This window comes from Eublepharis macularius, chromosome 13 (assembly GCF_028583425.1).
Source record: "Eublepharis macularius isolate TG4126 chromosome 13, MPM_Emac_v1.0, whole genome shotgun sequence".
Classification (NCBI taxonomy): Eukaryota; Metazoa; Chordata; class Lepidosauria; order Squamata; family Eublepharidae; genus Eublepharis; species Eublepharis macularius.
The window spans coordinates 34,711,804-34,732,987 of record NC_072802.1 but is presented as its reverse complement, the minus strand read 5'-3'; the positions used below and the strand labels follow the sequence as shown (position 1 = coordinate 34,732,987).

Below are 21,184 nucleotides of genomic sequence, written 5' to 3'. Positions count from 1 at the left end.
GCTTTTGGAACTCAACCTTCTGCCTGACCTGGACTTCCTTCTGGATGTTCTGATCTTTGATTGCCCTTTTTAGACTGGATCTCAGACTGCTAAAGGTTAGACCTTGTCTCTGGCCTTTTCAGACTGACAGTCATCTCCCCCTTGACCCAGAAATTTCTCTGCTTGGGGCCCAGCTCTAAACAGCCCCTGATGAGCAGACACACCAGCAAGCACAGTCAGTGTGAGAACAGCTCAGTGTGTATCGGAATGATGAATTGCTCAAACTACACATGACTTTTCCTTGCATTCTCCCTGGGTCCTGGTGATCAGTCATATGCCAAAAGTTCCCCGTATGGAACTCAGTTCTCAGGCACCATTCCCAGAAGATGATAGCTACAAATGAGTTTCTCCATCAGGGCAAATACTGTTTGCCAATATGAAGCCATTTCAGGTTAGGAAAACTGCATGGGGATACAGCTTAAATCCCCTCTCCCTGCATGTCATGGTCCCAGTCCAAACTGGCCCCTGCACAGCTGCAAATTGATTTCTGAGCATGGAACCTGCCCCAGGGAAGATGTAGGGGAACCGTACAGTTAAACCCTGAGGAGCCAAATCAAAATAAGCAGCTTAACAGGGCCAAGTCACACTCTATTTTCCTTTGGGTCACCTGACCCCTGCAGAGTTGCAGCTGCAATACCACCTCTAGTAGACAACAGCACTTGTACCACAGTGATACAGCAAGGCAAGTTCATGGTTCCTGATGACCTGAGGGTAGAGAGTATCAGTTTACAGTGTGCCTGTGCCATGTGCTTTAAGGTGTCTATGGAAGAGACTTCCAAGTAAGCAACAATCCTAACAAAAATAAGCAATGCGTGGGATGTTTCCTAGTGAACAGGGTGGGCACATGGACAGTTGTGTGGATTACGATGCATGGACTGAAAAGGAGTAGATAAGCATTTTATCTTAAAAACAGATGAACGGTATTTAATTCCACTAACTCAACTACTGTATTCTGGAAGATCAAGGACAACTCCAACAGAATCTTGCCTGAATTCCAGGTACTGGTGCCAAGTCTCTTGATGTATATAGCATTTACCATTAAAGAGAAGGGCCAGGTTTCAAACAACTCCTGCACTGCTCGGAATGTAAACCCTGTCTAAACAAGGTGACTTCACCGAAGAGGCTGTTTATATCAATGGCCCCAAAGGCAGCATAGATAAAAAGTTCAACTGAAGGATTTGAGGCGATCACAGAATTTGAACTACAAAGAAAACCTTCAGTAGTCTGGCAGTACTCTGAATGAAAACAGTTACCAGAAGTTCAGTTCTGAGCCAGCATGTTAGTGTTTATTTTCATTAGGGGGAGGGGAGTGAGAAAAAAAGTCCTTTACCATTTCCTGGATTTCAGTTTGGGAGGAGGGTTCCGTGGAATGAGAAAAAGAGCCCTCATGGGATGCATGTCACACAAGGCTGAAATACAAAAACAGAAAAAAACACAAATTGTTCAAGCATGACTGGCTCTACAGTGAGGTGAGGCAAGGCAAAGGCCTCCACCTCTTCCTTTCCGCCTACACCACCCATCCAGAAGCTGGGGCAATTAGTGCTCCTGCTCTCCTGTTTCTCCAAGTGTTCTTAAAGACAGTGCTGCTTGCCACACATGCCCAACGGAGATTCCCAAACTCTGAGAGCCAAGCTACAAGTGACGTCTTACACAGGTTGGACACTTGTCAGCTTCCCTCAAATTTTGATGGGAAATGAAGGCGTCCTGATTTTACAGCTTGTCTCTCCATTACAGCTGCAAGACCAGGATGCCTACATTTCTCATCAAAACCTGAGGGAAGCTGACAAGTGTCCAACCTGTGTCAGGCATCACTTGTAGCTTGGCTCTCAGGGAGAGGCAACGAGAAGGCCAGGGGTGGCAGCCTCAGGAGGCATCCCTTGTCGAGCCATGACTGTGTTCAAGTGGGCTTCTCAGATTTGGTACACACAGCTGTGTGCCTCTCTTCTCAACATTTTTTTTTAATGAGTGGCATCTGAATGTGTGAACCACCTCAGTTGATAAGTACCATATTGGATACAAAAATTCTGTTTCTGGTGACATATCTGCAAAGGACCATTCACATATGCAAACCCTTCTAACACACTGCAGTCCTTAAGGGATGAATACACATATGTGAACCAATCCATATGTGTTTGTCTTGTTTTGCTTATCCTGAGCTTTGCTCCTCCAGTAAGGCAAAAGCATTGCTAATTCTCATGTTGCAATCCCCCCCTAAAAAAACACCAGTTGCTGGGGTTCTGTTTCATCATCTGTTTCATTTGTCATAGAAAATGAAAACCCTTGCAAATATTGTTGGTGGGTGGGGGATGGGGAGGGAGTAGAAACACACACCCAAGTTCTGGTACCGTCACTACCTAATGATTTTTTATATGGGGTGGTTGGTTACATTACTCATATTTATTCATAGGAACCAAGAGTTTCTTGCTCCAGGAAACAATGTAGCATGATAAAAACCAGAATAACCCTTAGCTGCAAACAAAACACAGCTATTATTCTATTTAGTTAACTATGGAAGAGGCAACTGAGTGAACACACACAGTAGAGATGGGCACAAAACGAACTACGGAACAAAATTCCGTATGGAACAGCTGGTTTGTAGTCAAAGAACCACCCGTTCTGTGGGACTGCGTTTTTCCGAACAAACGAACTTTTCTAACTGTTCTGTTGCTGGTTCAGACACTTTTGGCGCCAAATACTCCCTCGCCCAGGCAACAGTGCCAGTCTTTAGCTTGCCCCCAATCTGAGGCCTCCAGGCTTGATTGGCAGCTGTCCCTGTCAACTAGAGAGCTCCCACTCTGGCCTATCCAGCCAGGAAAAGGGGGGAGGGTTAGACTCTCCAAGGCAACTGAGGAGATGGGCCTTCAGCAGCCATGGTAACACCAATCTCTTCTTTCCAAAACCATGTTAGGGAGGTATTTCTGCCAACCAGAGTGCTCCTGTGTTGTTCAATCTCTTGGCTTTTTCCATAAATAGGAGAAGCTATGTGAATCCAGGGCCATTTCCAGACAGCTTACCTGCCTCCGGAACATCGCGCCATGTTGCGGGGAAAACGCGAAATATCGTGTTTTCTCGCGCGAGTTTTGCGCGACGTCGTGTGAAGTCGCGTGAGAAAACGCAATATTTTGCGTTTTACCCGCAACATGGCGCGACGTTCCAGAGGCAGGTATGCCGTCTGGAAACAGCCCTGGTTTCAGTTTCTCTAGAGTGGGAGAGAGAGGAGAGTTTGGTGGCTTGGTGTCTAGCTGTGGTGTTTGGATTGGGATTGGAACTTGGATCACTGGCCTGCACTTCTGGCTGCTAGAAAAGGGGCTGAAAAGCATATTTTCTTTTCTCTTGCTTCTTGTTTTTCTTACTGACTGGGGACTGGGGAGGTGTTTAGGAAAAGGGTGCTTTTTTCCTTTCTTCCCACCACCCCCATCCTAGTCTTATCTTTTCACACACACACCCAGCCTAGTCTTAGGCCTTTGAGTACAACTATGGTCTTCTTGCTTGACCAAGATTTTTATTTGCCTTTATCTTTCTCCTTCTCTGCTTTTTGGAGGCTTTCTCTTGTGGTTTGGTTGCTGGGGGTCCCCCCCCCCGGGAGCTTCACTTTTATTTCTCTCTTTCTCTGCTTATTGGAGGGTCTCACTTCTGGTTTGTTTTGTGGGTCCTCCCCCCGTCCCAGGGAGCCTGACTTTTCCGTTAGCTCTCTGTGTGTACTTGTGTGGTGTAGTGCAGTTTCCCCTTTTTCTGCACACCCCTTTAGTGCCCTTTAGTTTTCTTCTGTGCGCCTCTGCAGCCAGTGCCAGTGACTGGGTGGTGTTTTGGGGGGCTCTGGTGCTCTGATTCACACCTGCATGGGGTTGCTCCACTGTCTCTGCTGTGCACACCATCAGTGCACACACTGTTTTATTTTATTCTGAGTCCCTTTCCAGCTGGGGACAGTGTCTGGTGGAGGTGGTTTTGGGGGCTGCCTGCTGACTCACATCTGCACAGGTAACTTTACTGCCTGCAGGCTCCCCACTTGCATGCTTTGCCAGTGCAGCTTGCCTTTGCTGTGCGCACGCACACCATCGGCACACACACTGTTTTGTTTTATTTTGAGTCCCTTTCTAGCTGGGGACAGTGTCAGGTGGAGGTGGTTTGGGGGGCTGCCTGCTGACTCACATCCATTTCTATGGGACTTTCCCGGGGGCACCAGCCTTGGGGCTCTATAACTCGGAGATCCGTATTGCAATCTTCATGAAACTTGGAGGATGGCTGGAGGAGAGCCTACTGAAAACTCCCAGCGAGTTTGGGCTCTCTGAGCATGAAGGGGGCCATCCTGGGCACCCCCGAACCAGTTTGGAAATTGGGTGAGTTCGTTAAGTTTGTGTTCCGTGGAAATTAACAAACCACAAACCGAGCGGTTCATTTTTTTTGTTCCGTGCCCATCTCTAACACACTGTCTAACATATTCTACCAGTGTTTTAATTTCCATGAGGGCACAAATGTTAAAAGCATGTAAGAAACAGTGAGATGCAAGTAACTTACGGGGTGCTCCTTCAGCCATCTCTATAGCTGTGATTCCCAGGGACCACAAGTCACTCTAGAGGAAAAGAGTCAGGGAGTAAATTGAAACTGATATCATGTTTGCAACTTACCAAGTCAGGGCAGTAACAATAAAACTCCTTTTTGCACACCTCAAAAGGCAAAAAAAAAACCCTGGGAGAGGTGAGTTCCTCTGGAGGAAATGGCAGCTCTGGAGGGTGGACTCTATGGCATCACATCCCTGCTATGCTTCTTCCCCTCCTCACCCCCCAATTTTGAGGGATTTCCCAAGCTGGAGTTCGCAACCCTAAGTGCCTCTCCTGACCTGGGGATGAGGTTATGAGAAAGCACAAGCTAAATAATGGATTCATGCACAAGCTAAGTAAACTCCAGTTTAAGACCTCAGATTAAGAGGGGCCTCTGAATACAAAAAATGAATGAATTACAGTTTTGCAGCCTCTTAACATAGTTTAGGGTCTCAGTATGTCTTAATCTGGCTCCATGAAGAAGAAGAATTTCATGGGGGGAATGAAATCCCACTTTCCCCAGCACCACAAATCACCCCTACTGCTACTTTTTAGAGCCATATTTGACATCACAAGTTCTGCTGACAGAACTCCAAAGTCACATGTCTTGTGGCCGTCATAGATAATCTCAATATTTGGTTGTTTGAAATTTCTCTTTAGAAAAAATATTTAGTGCCAGTTCATCTTCTTTCTGACATTTCACCTCAGGAGAATCCCAAAATTTGTATGGCATTTCAACACCCAACAAGGGAGAGAAAACAGGTTTTTTTAAAAAAGAAAAAGCATATACAATGTTACATCCACTATATTCTAGCTGAAATAGCAGGGACACAAAACGACACCCTCCAGTTTCTTGCTCACCACATCAGTAGTGTGCAAAAATATCCCACCACTCTGCTTCACCAGAATGTCTGAGTCAGCTCCTAGGAAACTCCCTGAGAGTCAAGCATTGACTGCAGAAGTTCAGTTTGCAGGCATGCACATGTAAGGAAGGACTGGTAAGTCATACCCATTGGTTAAGATGAAGTAGATGCTGTGTGGGCACCTATTCATTTTTTTAATTAAAAAAATCAGACCACAGCATCTCTGTCTGTAGCACAGCATCTCTGTCTGTAAAATGACTCTCAGTCATTTTACAATAATGAAAAATCAATAATATAAAACAAAGCCTCACACAAAATTTCAAATCCTCAGAAGATTAGCAAGCTCCGAAGCCAGCCTGAAAACCAGGGGTTTTTTTCTGGGGAAAGAGGTGGTGGAACTCAGTGAGTTGCACTCGGAGAAAATGGTCACATGGCTGGTCCCCCCCCCCCCCGATCTCCAGACAGAGGGGAGTTTAGATTGCCCTCCGTGTTGCTCTGTATGGAGATCAGGGGGCAGGGCCACCAGCCATGTGATCATTTTCAAGAGGTTCTGGAACTCCGTTCCACCGCGTTCCAGCTGAAAAAAAGCCCTGCTTAAAACCAGCATGGAAAAATGACATACATTTCAGTCAATACAAACATGGAGTGAGGGAATATCATACTGAAAACCTGAGTAAAAATAGAACTCTTCATCTTACTCCTGAGGGTAAAAATGCTGCTAAGAAGTAGATGTATAACTGTAGGACCCAAAGGCACTTGCTTTAAGTGCCAACAAAATAATTCTTATTTTTTAAAATCGACTGCTTATTCATACAATGCTATCAATGCGCCTGGTGCTTTAAAGAGGGCAAGAGGATAAGGTCCCTGCCTCTACAAGCTTACATGATTCAATATTTGATGCAGAGGAGCCAACGAATGGGAGGGGAGGGAGGCAGAAGAGAATAGACATTCCTTTCTTGTTAACAGGGGGCTTAATTAAATTAAATTTGGCCTCACTACATACTACATTTTCCCACAGGCTTTGCATGAACTCACTGATGATAAGTTTTCTGGCTGGATACACAGTTCCCATTCCAAGCGTCCAGGGACCTGTTTTGGATTGGGACTATGATTCATGGGGAAAAGGCTTCAGCCTTGCTTGTGCCATCTCAGGGGGTACTATTTGCTCCACTTGAGAAACCTACATGTAACCCACATGCAGCCCCCAATGGGGTCATTTCAGATCAGGAAAACAGCACTGGGGGTTAGTGGAGGGAGGCTGAAGCCATTTCTTCCCACACACTTGGAAACTGAACACCCACAGGGAAAGCAATAGCTGACATCTGACTGAAAGTCCTCTGGAAGGGCACATGGAGAACCTAACGTGTAGTTAGCATCTCTAGTGAAGGATGGCAGTGAAGAGGCTTTCCCAAAAAAGAGGGGGGTTGATGAAGGGTTTGATGTGGCATCATGCAGCCATTCCTGAGCTTTTAGTTAGTTTGTTTTTTAAGTTCACAAAAGAAAGCAGGTTTTTGGGGTGGAAAGAGGTTTCACGCAACAGAACCTATGGCAAATTTATGTTAAAAAATTAACATTTCTCTCTCTTTATGGCTCAAAGTGGTTCCAAAGAGGCTTCACAAATAAATAAAAGCCAAACAATAAAACCAAGTCAAGCCAACTTTTCAACCCACTTCTGTAGCTATGCTGCCAAATTTTCAACCCACTTCTGTAGCTATGCTTTTAATAGCTGTTTCACATGCAGTCATAAGCCGGCAATTACGCTTCTCTCCTTACTCTGAAAAACATTACTACCTTTTGTATATCGACATGTTTTGTTCAAACAAGAGCAGGCCAGCTCATTTTTTTCTGGTCAGTTGGCCACCATCATTACAGCCAACTAAGACCAATCCAAGACAGCATCCAATGCCTGTCTGAACTGCCCACTCCACCAGTTTTCTAAAACTCCATACACAAGTTAAGGGAGACTATACTGGGTGTGTGTCAGAAGCCACAGCGAAGGCTTATGTGAAGTCAGCTGAACATGATAGTCCTTTTGGAATAATTTCAAAGATGTCTATTTTACTTTCCTTTTTACTTCAAAGTCTAACATCATGGAGAAAAAAACTACAACCTTTTGTTTTCTAAACCTATGCATTAACAATGCACCTGTTTATTCTCCTTACTAGCTGCGGCTTTTTTTAAAAGCGAGAGCTAAGTGTATACAGGGGTTACAAAGACACACGGAGGCAGTCAAGACTGACTGAAGAGGAACAGGTACTGAAAAAGAAAGCAGAGGGAAAGGAGAGTATAATAGTGAAGGCAATAAACTTAACGGAGACTTAGCACTGGGTACAGAAGGGAGACAGATTCAGAAGTACAAATGAATTGAATAGAGAAAGGGGACTGAGAACGACTGGATTCATAGGACAAAAGAAAGTAACGTTTATTAGGTGTATACGGCTGTGCAGTGCGTCAACGAAACAAAAACTCAGAGGAGGAAAAGGAGAGAAAGCAAAGGGGAGTTTCTGTTCTTTGAGCCAAATACTTGGAGAAGAGTTGCCACCACTAGCAAAACTTACTCTGTAATCATACGTTGATTCTGGGTTTTCATCACAAGCAATGACTTCAGGCGCCATCCAGTAGGGAGTCCCAATAAATGTGTTCCTCCTTCCAATTGTCCTGTCCAGCTGAGCGCTCACACCAAAATCCACTGCAAAAGCCAGGCAGGAATAAAGCAAGAGAGCAAATGAGGAATGCACATGGCAGGTTACTGAAAAACAGACTACTTCACAGGACTAGGCTCTGCTCACACATGCATGTACATCTCAGGGCTTCAATGGTTGTTTAGCCTGTCCTTGACAGAACACTGTGGAAGATGCAGTGGAAAGCAGCGGCACGCATCCTTACTGGGATGCCAATCCGAGCACACATTCATCCTGTGCTGTGCCAGCTGCACTGGCTCCCAGTGGAGTTCCGGATCCGGGTCAAGGTGTTAACCTTGTTGTTTAAAGCCCTTCACGGACTGGGACCTGCATACCTGTGGGACCGCCTCTTCCCTTATGTCCCCTGCAGGGTGTTGCGCTCTGCAGACAAGCAACTCCTGGTGGTCCCCGGCCTCGGCCTGGTGGAACGCTCTCCCACTGGAGCCTGTAAAACGGAGATGTTCCACTGGGCCTTTGGCTGAGTGCCAGCAGGTGTCCTCCTTCTTCCATATAAGACCACCACTTTTTCTGGATCTGCTATGGATCTGGATCTGCTACCTGCTATGCCCATATACGGTTTCCCAATATTTGTTTAAATAGCCTGCTCCTTGACTATTTTAATGACTTTTTAAAAATTATTATTGATTTTATGGTTTTGTGACTTTTAATGTATTTTTTAAATTTTGTTAGCCCCCCTGAGCCCATCTGTGGGAAGGGTGGGGTATAAATCAAATCAAATAAATAAAATAAATAAGATGTGAAGGAACTCAAATGAAAAGCAGGAAATTTGAGGTAATTAGGGCTGAAATTAGATACGATGATTAAAAGTCTTCTGATTTATTAGAAAATCAGAGACAGTTTTGTGTAGTGGTTAAGAGCAGCAGGACTCTAATCTGGAGAACCAAGTTTGATTCCCTGCTCCTCCACTTGAAGTCAGCTGGGTGACCTTGGGTCAGTCACAGCTTCTAGGAGCTCTCTCAGCCCCACCCACCTCACAGGGTGAGGATAATAATAGCATACTTTGTAAACCACTCTGAGTGGGTGTTAAGTTGTCCTGAAGGGCGATGTGTAAATCGAAGGCTGTTGTTGTTGTTATTAAAGCGCCCTAGTTAATTGGACAATAGGTTTTTTTTAAAATATATTTTTAATGCAAGCACTTTGCTACTCAATGGATGGCAGGTACCCACCAAGAAGAATCAGTATGGTGTTAGAAGTTATACTGCCCAAGTGTGATCAGGAAGACTCAGGTTCAAATCCCAATTTTGCCATGAAATTCACCGAGTGACTCTGGGAGAGGCACTGTCTTTCAATCCAAACTAACTTGCAAGTGTGTTGTGAAAATAAAAAGGGGAGGAGGGACACCATGTTTGCTACACAGAGCTCCTTGGGGGAAGGGTGAAATAAAATTCAAGTATGAGACATTTTTCCTTCCCTCAAGGCAGAACTATATGTCATATGGTGAGACATCATTCTGTCAAAAAAAAAATCAGTCAGGAAATGAAGGTGGCAATTTAAATGGGCCGGCTCACATGGAGTGAGAAGGAAAAGGCTATTTAACTGCCTCTGCATAGCAGCCCAGTCTTCCTTGAGGGTCTCCCATTCAATGTTATAGGTAATATTAGTGCTAAATTGTTATAAAACTAAAGCCATTTTTAAAAAATCCCTCAAAAAGCCCTATAGTGCACAGTGAGGAAAACGGCTGAGCTTCGTGACTGGGATTTGAACCCATGGCTTCTCCATCCTAGTCTGATGCTCTAACCACTGCAGTACAATGGCTCTTCATATCTTACTGTGGAACATATGAAACACTGGAAGCAATGTTAACAGGGGATGAACATATATAACCATAGTTATATGTGCGACAGCATCATTTCAAGTGGATCTGACCACTAAGGGGGTTCAGACATAAAAGTTCTACCTGCATTGTTTGACCTATGTGAGTTCATTCCCACATGCAAGCAGCAGTTGTCAAATAATGAACATGGGTTTGGGAACTAGGCTTAGAACTGGATCTGATTAAACCAACTTTCCAAAAGTTTAATAAAGCCTTAAAAGCAGTCTTCAGCTCCTTCATTGTTCTATCAGCCATTTTCTCTACTCAAGGAGAAAGCTTTAACTGTCTGCTCCTAACAGAACCTTACAATGAAAGAAAATAAAAAGAAGAGGCTTTTTAAAAGGGTATCATTCTCAATAGAGTGTCTCCATTTCTATTTTTAACGGTTCCTTGTGCATTATAACAACGTGGACACCATCTGTGGCACACAATAGCCTCCATCAAAAAAATCCAAGGATAACATACCTAGTTTCACTTCAGCATTTTCTGTTAGGAGCACATTCTGTCCTTTAATGTCTCGGTGGATAACATGATGCATATGTAAGTGTGCTAAGCCCTGGAAGACAAAAAGAAAAAAACCCACATCTATAAGCCCTTCTTGCCTTGTTCTATTTATTTATTTATTGCACCTTCATCTTGCCCTTCCTCCAAGGACCTCAGGGCCCCACATCTAATTCTCCGTTCCTCCTTTGTTGGCAGTCAACCCTGACCCTCATGCTAATAAAGAAGCTTATGAATACAGCTATATCATAAACCCATCTCCTCATCCGTTTTAAACATAAAAACGCTGCCTGGGAAGGCAGAAAATGGCTGCCAACCTCCGGCCGGGAGTAGGGAAATTACTGACATGCGAGTCATAGGCAAGTCTGGCTACCAGCCCACATCCATGGAGATGTGCAAAGATCCTAAGACAATAGGGTCTTCCAGGAGTTCCTGAATTAATCACTTCCACACCCTGCTGCTCTTCCCTTCTCAGCTCTCCCAATCTGACCTATTCAGGGATCTGATAAGCTCCATTTCTCCAGCCATCACGAATCATCAAGCACCTTTTTACCTTTAGTAACACTAAGGAAAGTTTAATCAAACCTTTCCCAGTTTTATTATCTCATCTCCGGAGACAGCCAAGCCACTAAGTTATTGTTTTGGGGCAGAAGACCCCAGGTACAGTATAACTGAGCTACGCTCCACCATAGTTTCATATGCATGTTCTTGGATCTGACACCCACCCTCAGATGTGTGTCTGAGTCTTTCCTTGCCACAAAGCACTGGTCAGTCAAAGCTACACAGATGTCCCCTGCCTTCTAGACTGGTAAATATTCCTCTACCCAGTACTCTTCTCCATTTTTCCTCCCTGTTTTCTAGTTGGCTTTGTGTGTATGTTGTGTGCTCTTTCCCATGTGTTTGCTTTTGCTACTCCCTTCAATACAAAACATTTTTGTGGAACATCCACTTGTTCTTATTAAGAGTTCTCTGGAGGAATGATCCTCGTATACACAGATGGAAAAATCTTGCTTAGTTACCCCCCCTTCCAAGACTTCTCCTTATATGCTAATTCCCCCAACTCACAAGGAAACCAGCTATTTGAGCAACACCTTCTCTCCACATAACAACCCTATGAGGTAGATTAAGTTGAAAGAGAATGACTGGCCCAAGGTTACCCAGTTCAAGACTGGGTGGGAAACTGAACTCAATTTTCTATAGCTCTACGACAACAATCTAAGCCCAGTGGTCCTAAAAATTCTGGTCTGTGCACTCAAATTTATTTATTTATTTCATTTCTATCTCCACTTTTCTCCCCAAACATCCCTGTGAGATAGATTAGGCTGTGAGAGTATGACTGGCCCAAGATCACCCAGCGAGCTTCCAGAGCAGAACAGGGATTTGAACCTGGGTCTCCTAGATCCTAGCCCAACCACTACACCACACTCAAAAGTGGGTTGTGCTTTCTCACACGTGGATCATAAGGGAGAAGGAGGTGGAACAGGGTGGAGGTGGGAGAGGCAGCTCTGAGAGGTTTTGCATCTGCACATAATGTGTGAAATGATCATGAAATACAGACTGTTGCTCAATAATGCTCTATATTTCTAAATATTGAAAAATAAATGTAACAAATGTGAGATTTTGCATGTTTATGTTGAGGAGGAGGAAAGTAGCATGAAGTTAATTTGCAAGGGTATTCCACATCAATTGGGATCAATTAGAGGGGAGCTATTTCTCCAGGGATGAACTAATACGTTTTACACCAAGGATACACCTCCAGAGGTGGGAAGTCTGGGCAGGGAGAGACTCCACAATTAGGAACATGGAGAGAAAGGTTTGTAAAGAGAATGTTGGTTGCATGGAGACTTGACTGCCTGGTGTAAAGGATGCAGTTGTTGCGCTATCTAGGGCCTAACTACACATTAAAGAATCTCTGGGTCATCTGCATAATTGCAACAAGGACTTTCAGTCAGAGGTGCATTGCACGTTCTATGCTCAGAACGCAATTTCCAAGCCTATGGGAGCCCAATTCAGATTGGGTCAAGGGCACATGGGGAGAGGATACTTATGCATTTCCCCCTGCACTGTTGTCCTGACCTGAAACTGCACTGTGGGGCACTACTGGCCCCCTTGGAGGCTCCACATGTACATCTGATTGGAAATCCCTGTGGTGGACCTGGACAAAACCCAAGGTTTTTGTAATGTGTAGTTAGGCCCTAGCTAGAGAGCTGGTAGTGCTCCGGAAAAGTCAGTGATAGAGATATAAGTTTTGCTATCAATGATGTTGAAGAAAGCCAGAAGCATGGTCCTAGAAGCCAAATTTAGGTTGCAAGGTACAATAGATACATGACCTCAAAGGAAATGTTTTCAGAAACTTTCACTTAGATAATAACCAACCAGACAGGCAAACTGCAAGATCTCCCCATGCGGATAAGAAGGGATCTTGAAAAGAAGGGTTTAGATTTGTTAAACATTTGGGAATATGTACAGAAGAAATGGCATCCTTTTGAATTACAAGACAAGAAGATTGCCAAGGCTTAACTTCAAAAAGATTGCAGAGCAGATTTTAAACTGACTTCAGGGAGAAATCTGACAAAAGCCGGTGGGTATTGAGTTCAGGGTGACTCATCTCTAAAAGCAGAAGCTGAAAATGTTCCAGATCAGCTAAATGTGGATAGGGCAGGGAAACTGGTGACAAGCAGACAGAAAAATATGACACTGATAAGAGAGATCAAAGGGCCTCGGGAAAATATAACCCACCCAAAAAAAAGAGCATTTGGTGAGATACAACAGATTGGTACCAGTAGCAACCTCTTAAGCCATTCATAAGATCAGCTAAGATCTTATGAATGATCTCCACTTCCCCTCTCATGTGGGCATTCCCAGGGCTTTTTTTCTGGGAAAAGAGGTGGTGGAACTCAGTAGGGACAAATCTATTAGTCTCCAAATGGCAAATGCCACTGTAATAAAGGTCAATAGCCTGTGGATTGTATGGTGCTTTTATTAAGAGATATTTTAAATGGTTATTATGCATTTTGAACTTTCTTATGAATATGTCTGGAACTTTTTTGATTTTATCTGGATGGATATTTGATTTTATCTTGTACTGTTGCTATAGCTTATCTGCTAATGCAATAAAGACAGATAGATTGGTTATATGGGCACAGCAGTAGATTTTTTCACTAACCATTGTTAACACCAGCCCACAGTCTGCAAGCCAGCTTCTTTCCACAGTTGTAAATTATGGATTGGTGTTAGCAGAAGTGCCAATACATGTTGACCAGACTTAGGTCTGAAACTGAAAAAGTGGGGTGGATAAATGCTGGAATGAGACGAGATAGGGAGAAGCATGAAAAGGCCATGGGACATTTCCCATTGCAACTTCATGGTCAGACAACCAGGCAACACCACACCTGTGCCAAATGCGTGTTCTGACCAGGACTCCATTCTGGTCACATATAACACCAGTCTTGCGTCATCTGCACTGGCTCTCAGTAGAATTCTGGGTCAGGTTCAAGGTTTTGGCCTTAACCGTTAAAGCTCTTAGCGGATTGGAACTAACATATCTGTGGGACCGCCTCTCACCTTATGTTCCCCGGAAGACACTCTGTTCAGCAGACAAACATCTTCTTGTGTTCCCTGGCCCCAAGGAGGTTCGCCTTGCCTCAACCAGGACCAGGGCCTTTTCGGTCCTGGCCCCCACCCGGTGGAACTCTGTCTATGGAGACCAGGGCCCAGCAGGAATTATTATCCTTCCGCTGGGCCTGAAAGACAGAGATGTTCTGCCAGGCATATGGTGGTTGAGGTGGGTAGGCCATGAAATCAGCCTCCTGCCATGGTGCAGAGCTTATTACCACCACCACCACACCTTCTCTCCCAATTCTGCTAACATCTAGCAGTTGGCTGACCAGTCCCATGGATTGCTGTTATTGTTGATTTGTGCAATATGTGTGCCACTCCCTTTCAGAAACTGTATTATTGGTTTTACTGATGTTTTATCTAGTTTTAAATTAATATGTCTATGTTATATAACATGTGTTGTGCTCCACTCTGAGCCCATTCAGGGAGAAAGCAGATTAGAAATGCAATAAATAAATAAAAAGATATGAGAATGTTGTCCCCCACCAGTCCACTTCCCAACCTGGGGGTCCTGTACAATGAGTCAAAATCACACCCCACCACTAAAGTCCAAGCTTCTTTGCTTCTCTCTGACTCGTCCAACTTTTTTCAGCTTTTATCTGAGGTCCAACTGATTTGTAGCAGTGAAGAACTAAAGAATATGTACCAAAAAGTAACTGTTATATGTTCTTCTAGACGATTATACCAGCTTTCCTTTAAACAGCAGGCACATATAAATGAGTAGAACACTGGTTGTCAAACTGTGACCTGAAGAATCCCAAGTGTACTGGTTGGCTCCTCAAAGAGATAACCAGTAATGGGTAGACAAGCTGCCCAAAAATGCCCATCGCTACTGTCGTTTGCCTGCAATGTACAGCTGAAGGGAGCATTAATGAACACTGATCTCAGCTTGACTTGGAAGCCTAATAACTTGGCTAGTGCCCAAGAAAGTTCCTTAATGGCCACGGCAACACACATTCCATGAAAGATGAAAAAGGGATCCTCAACAGAATAGCTGGTATGAAAAGAATTCCCTGCAAATGATGCTGTCCCATACCAAGTAACATCACTGGTTCATCTAGCTTAGCGTTGCCTGCCATGATGGACAGCAATTCTCCATGGTCTCAGGCAGAGAATATTCTTTTATAATGCTTGCTCTCTGAGTACCTGTAACTGGCAATACCAAGGACTGCCTGCCAAGCACGTACTGTACGACTGAAGTACAGCCCCTTCATAAGCTCCCCAAACCAATACACCAGGGGTGATAAAGGAGATGCTGTTTAGATGCTTAGAATGTTATGTGTGTGCTATTTCAAATGTCATACGCCATCCACAATACAAGCTTGCTTTGAAACTTCTTTAAGACAACTCACCCTGAGAACTTCTCTGCATATATACGCAATCCAGTCTTCCTTGAAACAATTTCCTTTCGTCTTCTTCACCAAATCAGTTACAGACCCAGCTCCACAATACTCCATAACCAGCTGTGAAAGGGGGGGGGCAGCAATTTACTCTGAAATGCCAGCATTTAAGTAGAATGCAAATATGCTACAATCTAGACAACTGATTTTCTGTCTTCAACTAAACTTTGGACACCCACCAAAATTTGATCAGCAGTTGTCGATTTGGGGATCTTTTCTTTGGGATTACTTTTGTCACACATGCAAAGCAAACATACAAAAATGGATGCTACTGAGAACGTATAATAAATTAATTTTGGTGAATTTGTCAGACAGGCCTTTAGTGTTAGAATTAAATACCTGGACATGCGTGCCTGCATGCCACAACATATACCACAGGCCACAGCTCACCCTTAATGCACTATTTACTAGTACTCCCCTTTCAGCATCTTGCTTGTAATAGCTTTTATTTTATTTTATAACTCAAAGTGTCTCCTAATGTTGCAGGCAACATTTGTTTCCATTAGATTTTTTGCTCTGACCACAATTACTAATTTCATGGACAACTGTGCAAAGCGACAATTATAGAGGCCAGCAGTCAGCTTCCAGATGGTCAATAACCATGACTGATCTCCCAATTCAACTGCAAAATTGTAGGGTTTGGAGAAGACCTAAAAGCAACTGAAGCCCAGTTTCTTAGACTTAGGTATGATACTCTGTACTGCTGTCAGGCTCAGCCAGAAGGTATCCTTGCTCTGAGCTCCTTGTGGACCCAGAGGAAGAAGGGGGCACAATGGAACAGCATATGCCTTGCATATTGCAAATCTCAGTTTCAATGCACAGCATCTCCAATTAAAACATGTTGCAAGTGATGGGAAAGACTTTTTTGTGCAGAAGACCTGGAGAGCCAGTCAATGGTCTGACTTGACCCTGGAACTAATATAAAACATGAAACGGACCTCTGAGTATTACAGGAATCAAGGAGAACTGAACTCCTAGATAGGGATGTTGGAAAAATACAACAGGATGCCTACCCACAGCTGGTCGTCCTGACCTGCAGGACTTTTCTTGACGAACGCTCCATAATACGTTGCAATATTCCTGTGATGAGAGTATTTCTTCAACATATTTATTTCCAGTTTAATTTCTTCTTCCTCATCCTGCAGCCCAAAGAGAGAAAAGGAGATCAAAGGTGGCAATGTGTAAAAGAGTTGACAACTTCCCCAAAAGCCTACACCGAGTCCAAGATGATGTTCATGCATCTGCTTCCATGGCACTCGTGCAGGGGAATTTCCCTACAGACTATGACACCCAAAATGTGCTCTGAGATTCTTTGATCTACAAGCAAACAGAAATGCATGCTGGTATGTTGAGAGATGCTGCTTGTTCAGCTCAGGTTATTGCTCAGCACAAAGGGGTTATTGTTAATGTGCATGAGGCAACTTTTCACATATGGAAATCATTTTGAAACCCACTCAGACTTCAGATGCAAAGTAAACACCACAACATCACATCAGGGCTAATACCACGTCTTGATGAGCTCTTCTTTGGGTATTATTATCTTATCCTTTCTGAGTTCTGTTGTTCATTTGTTCAATAACAACTGAAAACTAAGAAGGAACAACCCTGTTTCGCCAGATGATCTTAAACAAAGCCATTGTTTTCGCCGGCTCATAGCCACAATATAGGGCTAACAATACTGGCCTACTTTACAGATTTGTTTTAAGGATGATTGACGAGGAGATAACATTAAAACATTAACAACTTTCTTAAAATGTACAATAACAATTAAGACAAACTACCACAAAATAACAAAAGCGTAACAAAATCAGGAAAAAGCAGAAAATTTGTCCGCAAAACCATCGTTGTCTGAATTCAGTTTGCAAAATCTAAATATTCAACAAGTCCTCCAAAGGTTCTGACCAGGTACAATCTTGGCCTTGTTTCCATTACTCATTGATTTTATTTATTTATGTTTTGCTGACTTGGGAACAATTCTAACCAGGTCTATTCAGAAGCAAGTCCCCTTTCATTCACAAGGGCTTACTCTCCAGGAAATAGGCCTTAAGATTGCACATGTATTGCTCAAAGTTTAGGCGATACATTTTTTCGGTGCTCTGGTTGCTGTTTGAAAAGCCTTGTTTTCAGGTAGCGTCACACCATTCTGCTCCCCAAGTCCAGAGGAGGCCAAAGAGGAGTGGGAGAAAAACAACCCAGAGAGGAACAACAACTCAGTTGTGGAGATTAAAGCAGGTTGAAACAAGGTCAACAGGGAGTAGGGTCTTCTTGCAAACAGTAATCTACTCAATAAAGGTCTACTTGGGAGAACAAGCTTAATCAGGAATAGACTGAGAGAAACAAAAAGCAGGTGTGGCAGGCAGATTGGAAGGAGGGGCAGTTGGTAAGGTCTGGAGGCTTCACAGTCCCAAGGGAAAGGGTGAAGGCATTCACGGCGCGGGAGCAGAGAGGACCACAGGCCACTTCAGCAGGGACAGTGCATTGGGAACTTCCTCAGAGCCTAACCCTGAAGCCAGGATGCTGCAACCAGACTGCAGTCAAAGAATCTGAAAGAAACCTCTCTGCCAGAAGCAGAGCTGGGGGCTCGGCCAGAGGCAAGTAACAAAGAAGGAAAGAAATGCTAATGGAAGGAAGCTTCTTTGCTCTTCTTTGGCCACTAAGCCCATGAAGTTTGTTAAAGGAGGCTTGCTGTATTAAAAAAGACCAATCTACTTCTGCATCGGGCATAGTATTGCTAAGGCCGGAGCAGGATGAGAATAATCAGAGATGATGAGACCTATGATCCAGGTCGATACACATATTAAACCACTTCAGGAACCTGTGTACTGAGTACACTTTTTAAAGTTTTTCAATACATTCATAAAAGCTAGCAAAGATGGAATATGACTAGGGTGACCAACCTCAAGGCGGGGCCCGGCATTCTCTTATGATGACAACTGATTGCCAGACTAGAGAAATCCATTTCCCTGGTGTCTGGCAGCTTGGGAGGGTGGATTCAATGGCCTCACATCCCCTGCTGAGCACCTTCTCATCCTCAAACTCCACCATCTTCAGGCCACACCCCCAAATCTCCTGGAATTTCCCAAGCTGGAGCTGGCAACCCTAAGTAAGATGACTTTCCCAACAGATACTGTGAAAGGCACTATATAAAATTATTATTTATAAAATGTTAACCTACCCTTCCTCTAAGAAGCTCAGGGTGGCATACATGGCCCTTACCCACATTTTATGCTCAGAACCACGCTGTGAAGTAGGTAGAGTGCCTGGCCAAAGCTCAGCCAGTGAGCTTCATGGCATAGCGGAGTTTTGAATCCAGGTCTCTCCCTGGTTATTCTAGCCACTATAGCAGGCTGGAACTCTGAGTGCTTAGTGATCTCTTTGATCCCCGTGCTCGAAATGCAAAGAGTGCTCTGGTGTACTGCAGTGAAAATCCTTCCAGATAACCATCCAGTGAAAAGAATGTACCAGAGCTTTGATCTCACTGCAAGGGCCCTGCCCACTTCACACTACCAGATAACAGGAAGCAAGGCTGGTGGGGGGAGATGCTGAGGAAAACCAAACCACACTTGCTCTTTCAGTAACAGAGCTGTAGACTGCAAGTTCCCACACCCCTCCCAGAACATGACGCTGCAGCTCTCTTCCTGACAGATGGGCAGATGAGCCTAGGGTGACCACAGCATCCTGCTCACAATAAAGCCGCTCAGGATCAAAGCTTAAAGATAAAAGGGACCCATAAGTGCCAGGCTGGAACACTGCCAGAAAGGGTCCTCAGAAAAGACTGAAAACGTTGTGTGTCCATTTCAAGAGGATAATGTTAAAGCCGTTTTTCTCCTCCAGGGTCATTGTGAATTTTTGTTGACCCATCTGTCGGGAATGGCACTTACAGAGTCAGAACTGGTGGTAGGTACTGCTCGATAGAAGGATCAGATCCTGGGTAGAATCAAAATTAGGCCAGAGTGAATCAGGCCTAGCCATACCAAATTAGGTAAAAAGACAAGATCAGAAACAAGGTATCAGCAGGACCCATTCAAGGTACGTTGTCACCCCCAAGCAAGCTACACTCATCTCCCCCTGGGCCAGTAAAACGTCTCTGGGAAGCTCAGAAGCTAGTATTTACAAGTATACTGCTCCTGTGCATGGAGGTTCTGTTTAACAGAAATTTGTCAAGAACAGTTTGCCTGGAAGCCTGGGGTAATTAAGAATTGAAAAAGAGTATCCCCCTCGATCCCCTTTCTGGCCACTGATTATTCACAAATGAGCAAAGCCGGCATGACTGGGCAGCTGGGCTCGTAGGATTGTCTGTTGGCTAGTAAGTTTCTCAAACTTATTAGAAGGCTGCATTAATTACTATTGATAGGCCTCTATTAATTTGTTTAATCCTTTAAAAGAATCAAGAAAAACAGGTCCATCATCCCACTGAGGTGGTCATGGTGAACCCTACACATTATCCTTAGCTGCGTTGTATGATGAAGTAACACAACCTGTACTAAACAGAAATATCCAAAGAAGATGACGGCATCATATCCAGCTCACAACACATTAACACCACTTGACATTGGAATCCTAAGGCCTCAAATGATATAGTTTAATCTCAAAGAATTAAGTTGCAAAGCACCCCCACTCCTCCACCACTTAGGTGGTACAATACACCTATATAGTGGTTGCAAAATATATTACTATCAGTAAGACTTATGCAAAGGATTTATCAGTTTGGTGTAGTGGTTAAGAGCGTGGGACTCTAATCTGGAGAACTGGGTTTGATTCCCCACTCCTCCACTTGAAGCCAGCTGGGTGACCTTGGGTCAGTCACAGCTTCTAGGAGTTCTCTCAGCCCCACCCACCTCACAGGGTGTTTGTTGTTGTGGGGATAATAACAACATACTTTATAAGCCACTCTGAGTGGGTGTTAAGTTGTTCTGAGGGACAGTATATAAATTGAATTTTATTATTATTATAAATCAGGAATTCCTACCCTCCACACTATGAGAGACAAAATTAATTAAGTAATTGAAAACTTCTGTGAGCCCAAAGTACAAAACTGTAGAGGGAGGCTCCTTGCAGCGCATGCACATGATTGATTGTTCTGGCCTTGCTTTCTCCTAATAGTCTGTCCTCTTTTTATCTCCTGCCATTAGAGCAGTCAACCACACCCAATATACCGAGAAGCAGCGGAGTTACCTGCCTCCGGAAGAGACTGCACGTGGCATTCATGCATGAGTCTGTGTTCTGAGCTGGCCTCTTTCCAGTCAAAAGGTCATCTCAGAAAAGGGACTCATACAGAAATACAACGGTTAGCTTGTTATTACTTGAACACATCCTAAAAAGCAAACACTTAAAAGCAAAAAAAAAAAAAAAAGGCCTCCGGTTTTAAATCATAAAACAAATACATGCCAGCAGTCACGGGTTGGGGATATAGCAAAACCAAGTGCAGAACTGACTACAAAGTAAAAGACTTCTTAAGTTTTTTTATGCAACTACAGCCTCCAAAACAGCCAGCAACACCTGTTGTTTTAGTTATTTTTATTTTTTATTTTATTTTATCGTATTTATATTCCGCCCTCCCCGCAAGCAGGCTCAGGGCGGATAACAGCATTAAACTGTCATTGTACCATCACTTCATTAAATGGGACTGTGGCAATTAATAGCCTCCCTCCCTCTCTTTTAAAGTGGGGAGACAAAAAGCAGCACTTGCATCTCAGCCTCTCTTCCATGG

General features: G+C 43.9%; 1 protein-coding gene across 1 annotated transcript in view; it reads right to left on the bottom strand.

Moving 5' to 3' along the window:
- Window positions 1-21,184, bottom strand: part of NRK (Nik related kinase) — a 128,717-nt gene that overhangs the window by 77,159 nt on the left and 30,374 nt on the right. The window contains exons 4-9 of the mRNA XM_054996027.1: window positions 16,488-16,613; window positions 15,427-15,537; window positions 10,421-10,511; window positions 7,999-8,129; window positions 4,555-4,609; window positions 1,370-1,448 (exon numbers count right to left, since the gene is read on the bottom strand). Coding sequence (XP_054852002.1) covers window positions 1,370-1,448; window positions 4,555-4,609; window positions 7,999-8,129; window positions 10,421-10,511; window positions 15,427-15,537; window positions 16,488-16,613 — 593 coding nt within the window. The remainder of the gene's footprint in view (window positions 1-1,369; window positions 1,449-4,554; window positions 4,610-7,998; window positions 8,130-10,420; window positions 10,512-15,426; window positions 15,538-16,487; window positions 16,614-21,184) is intronic.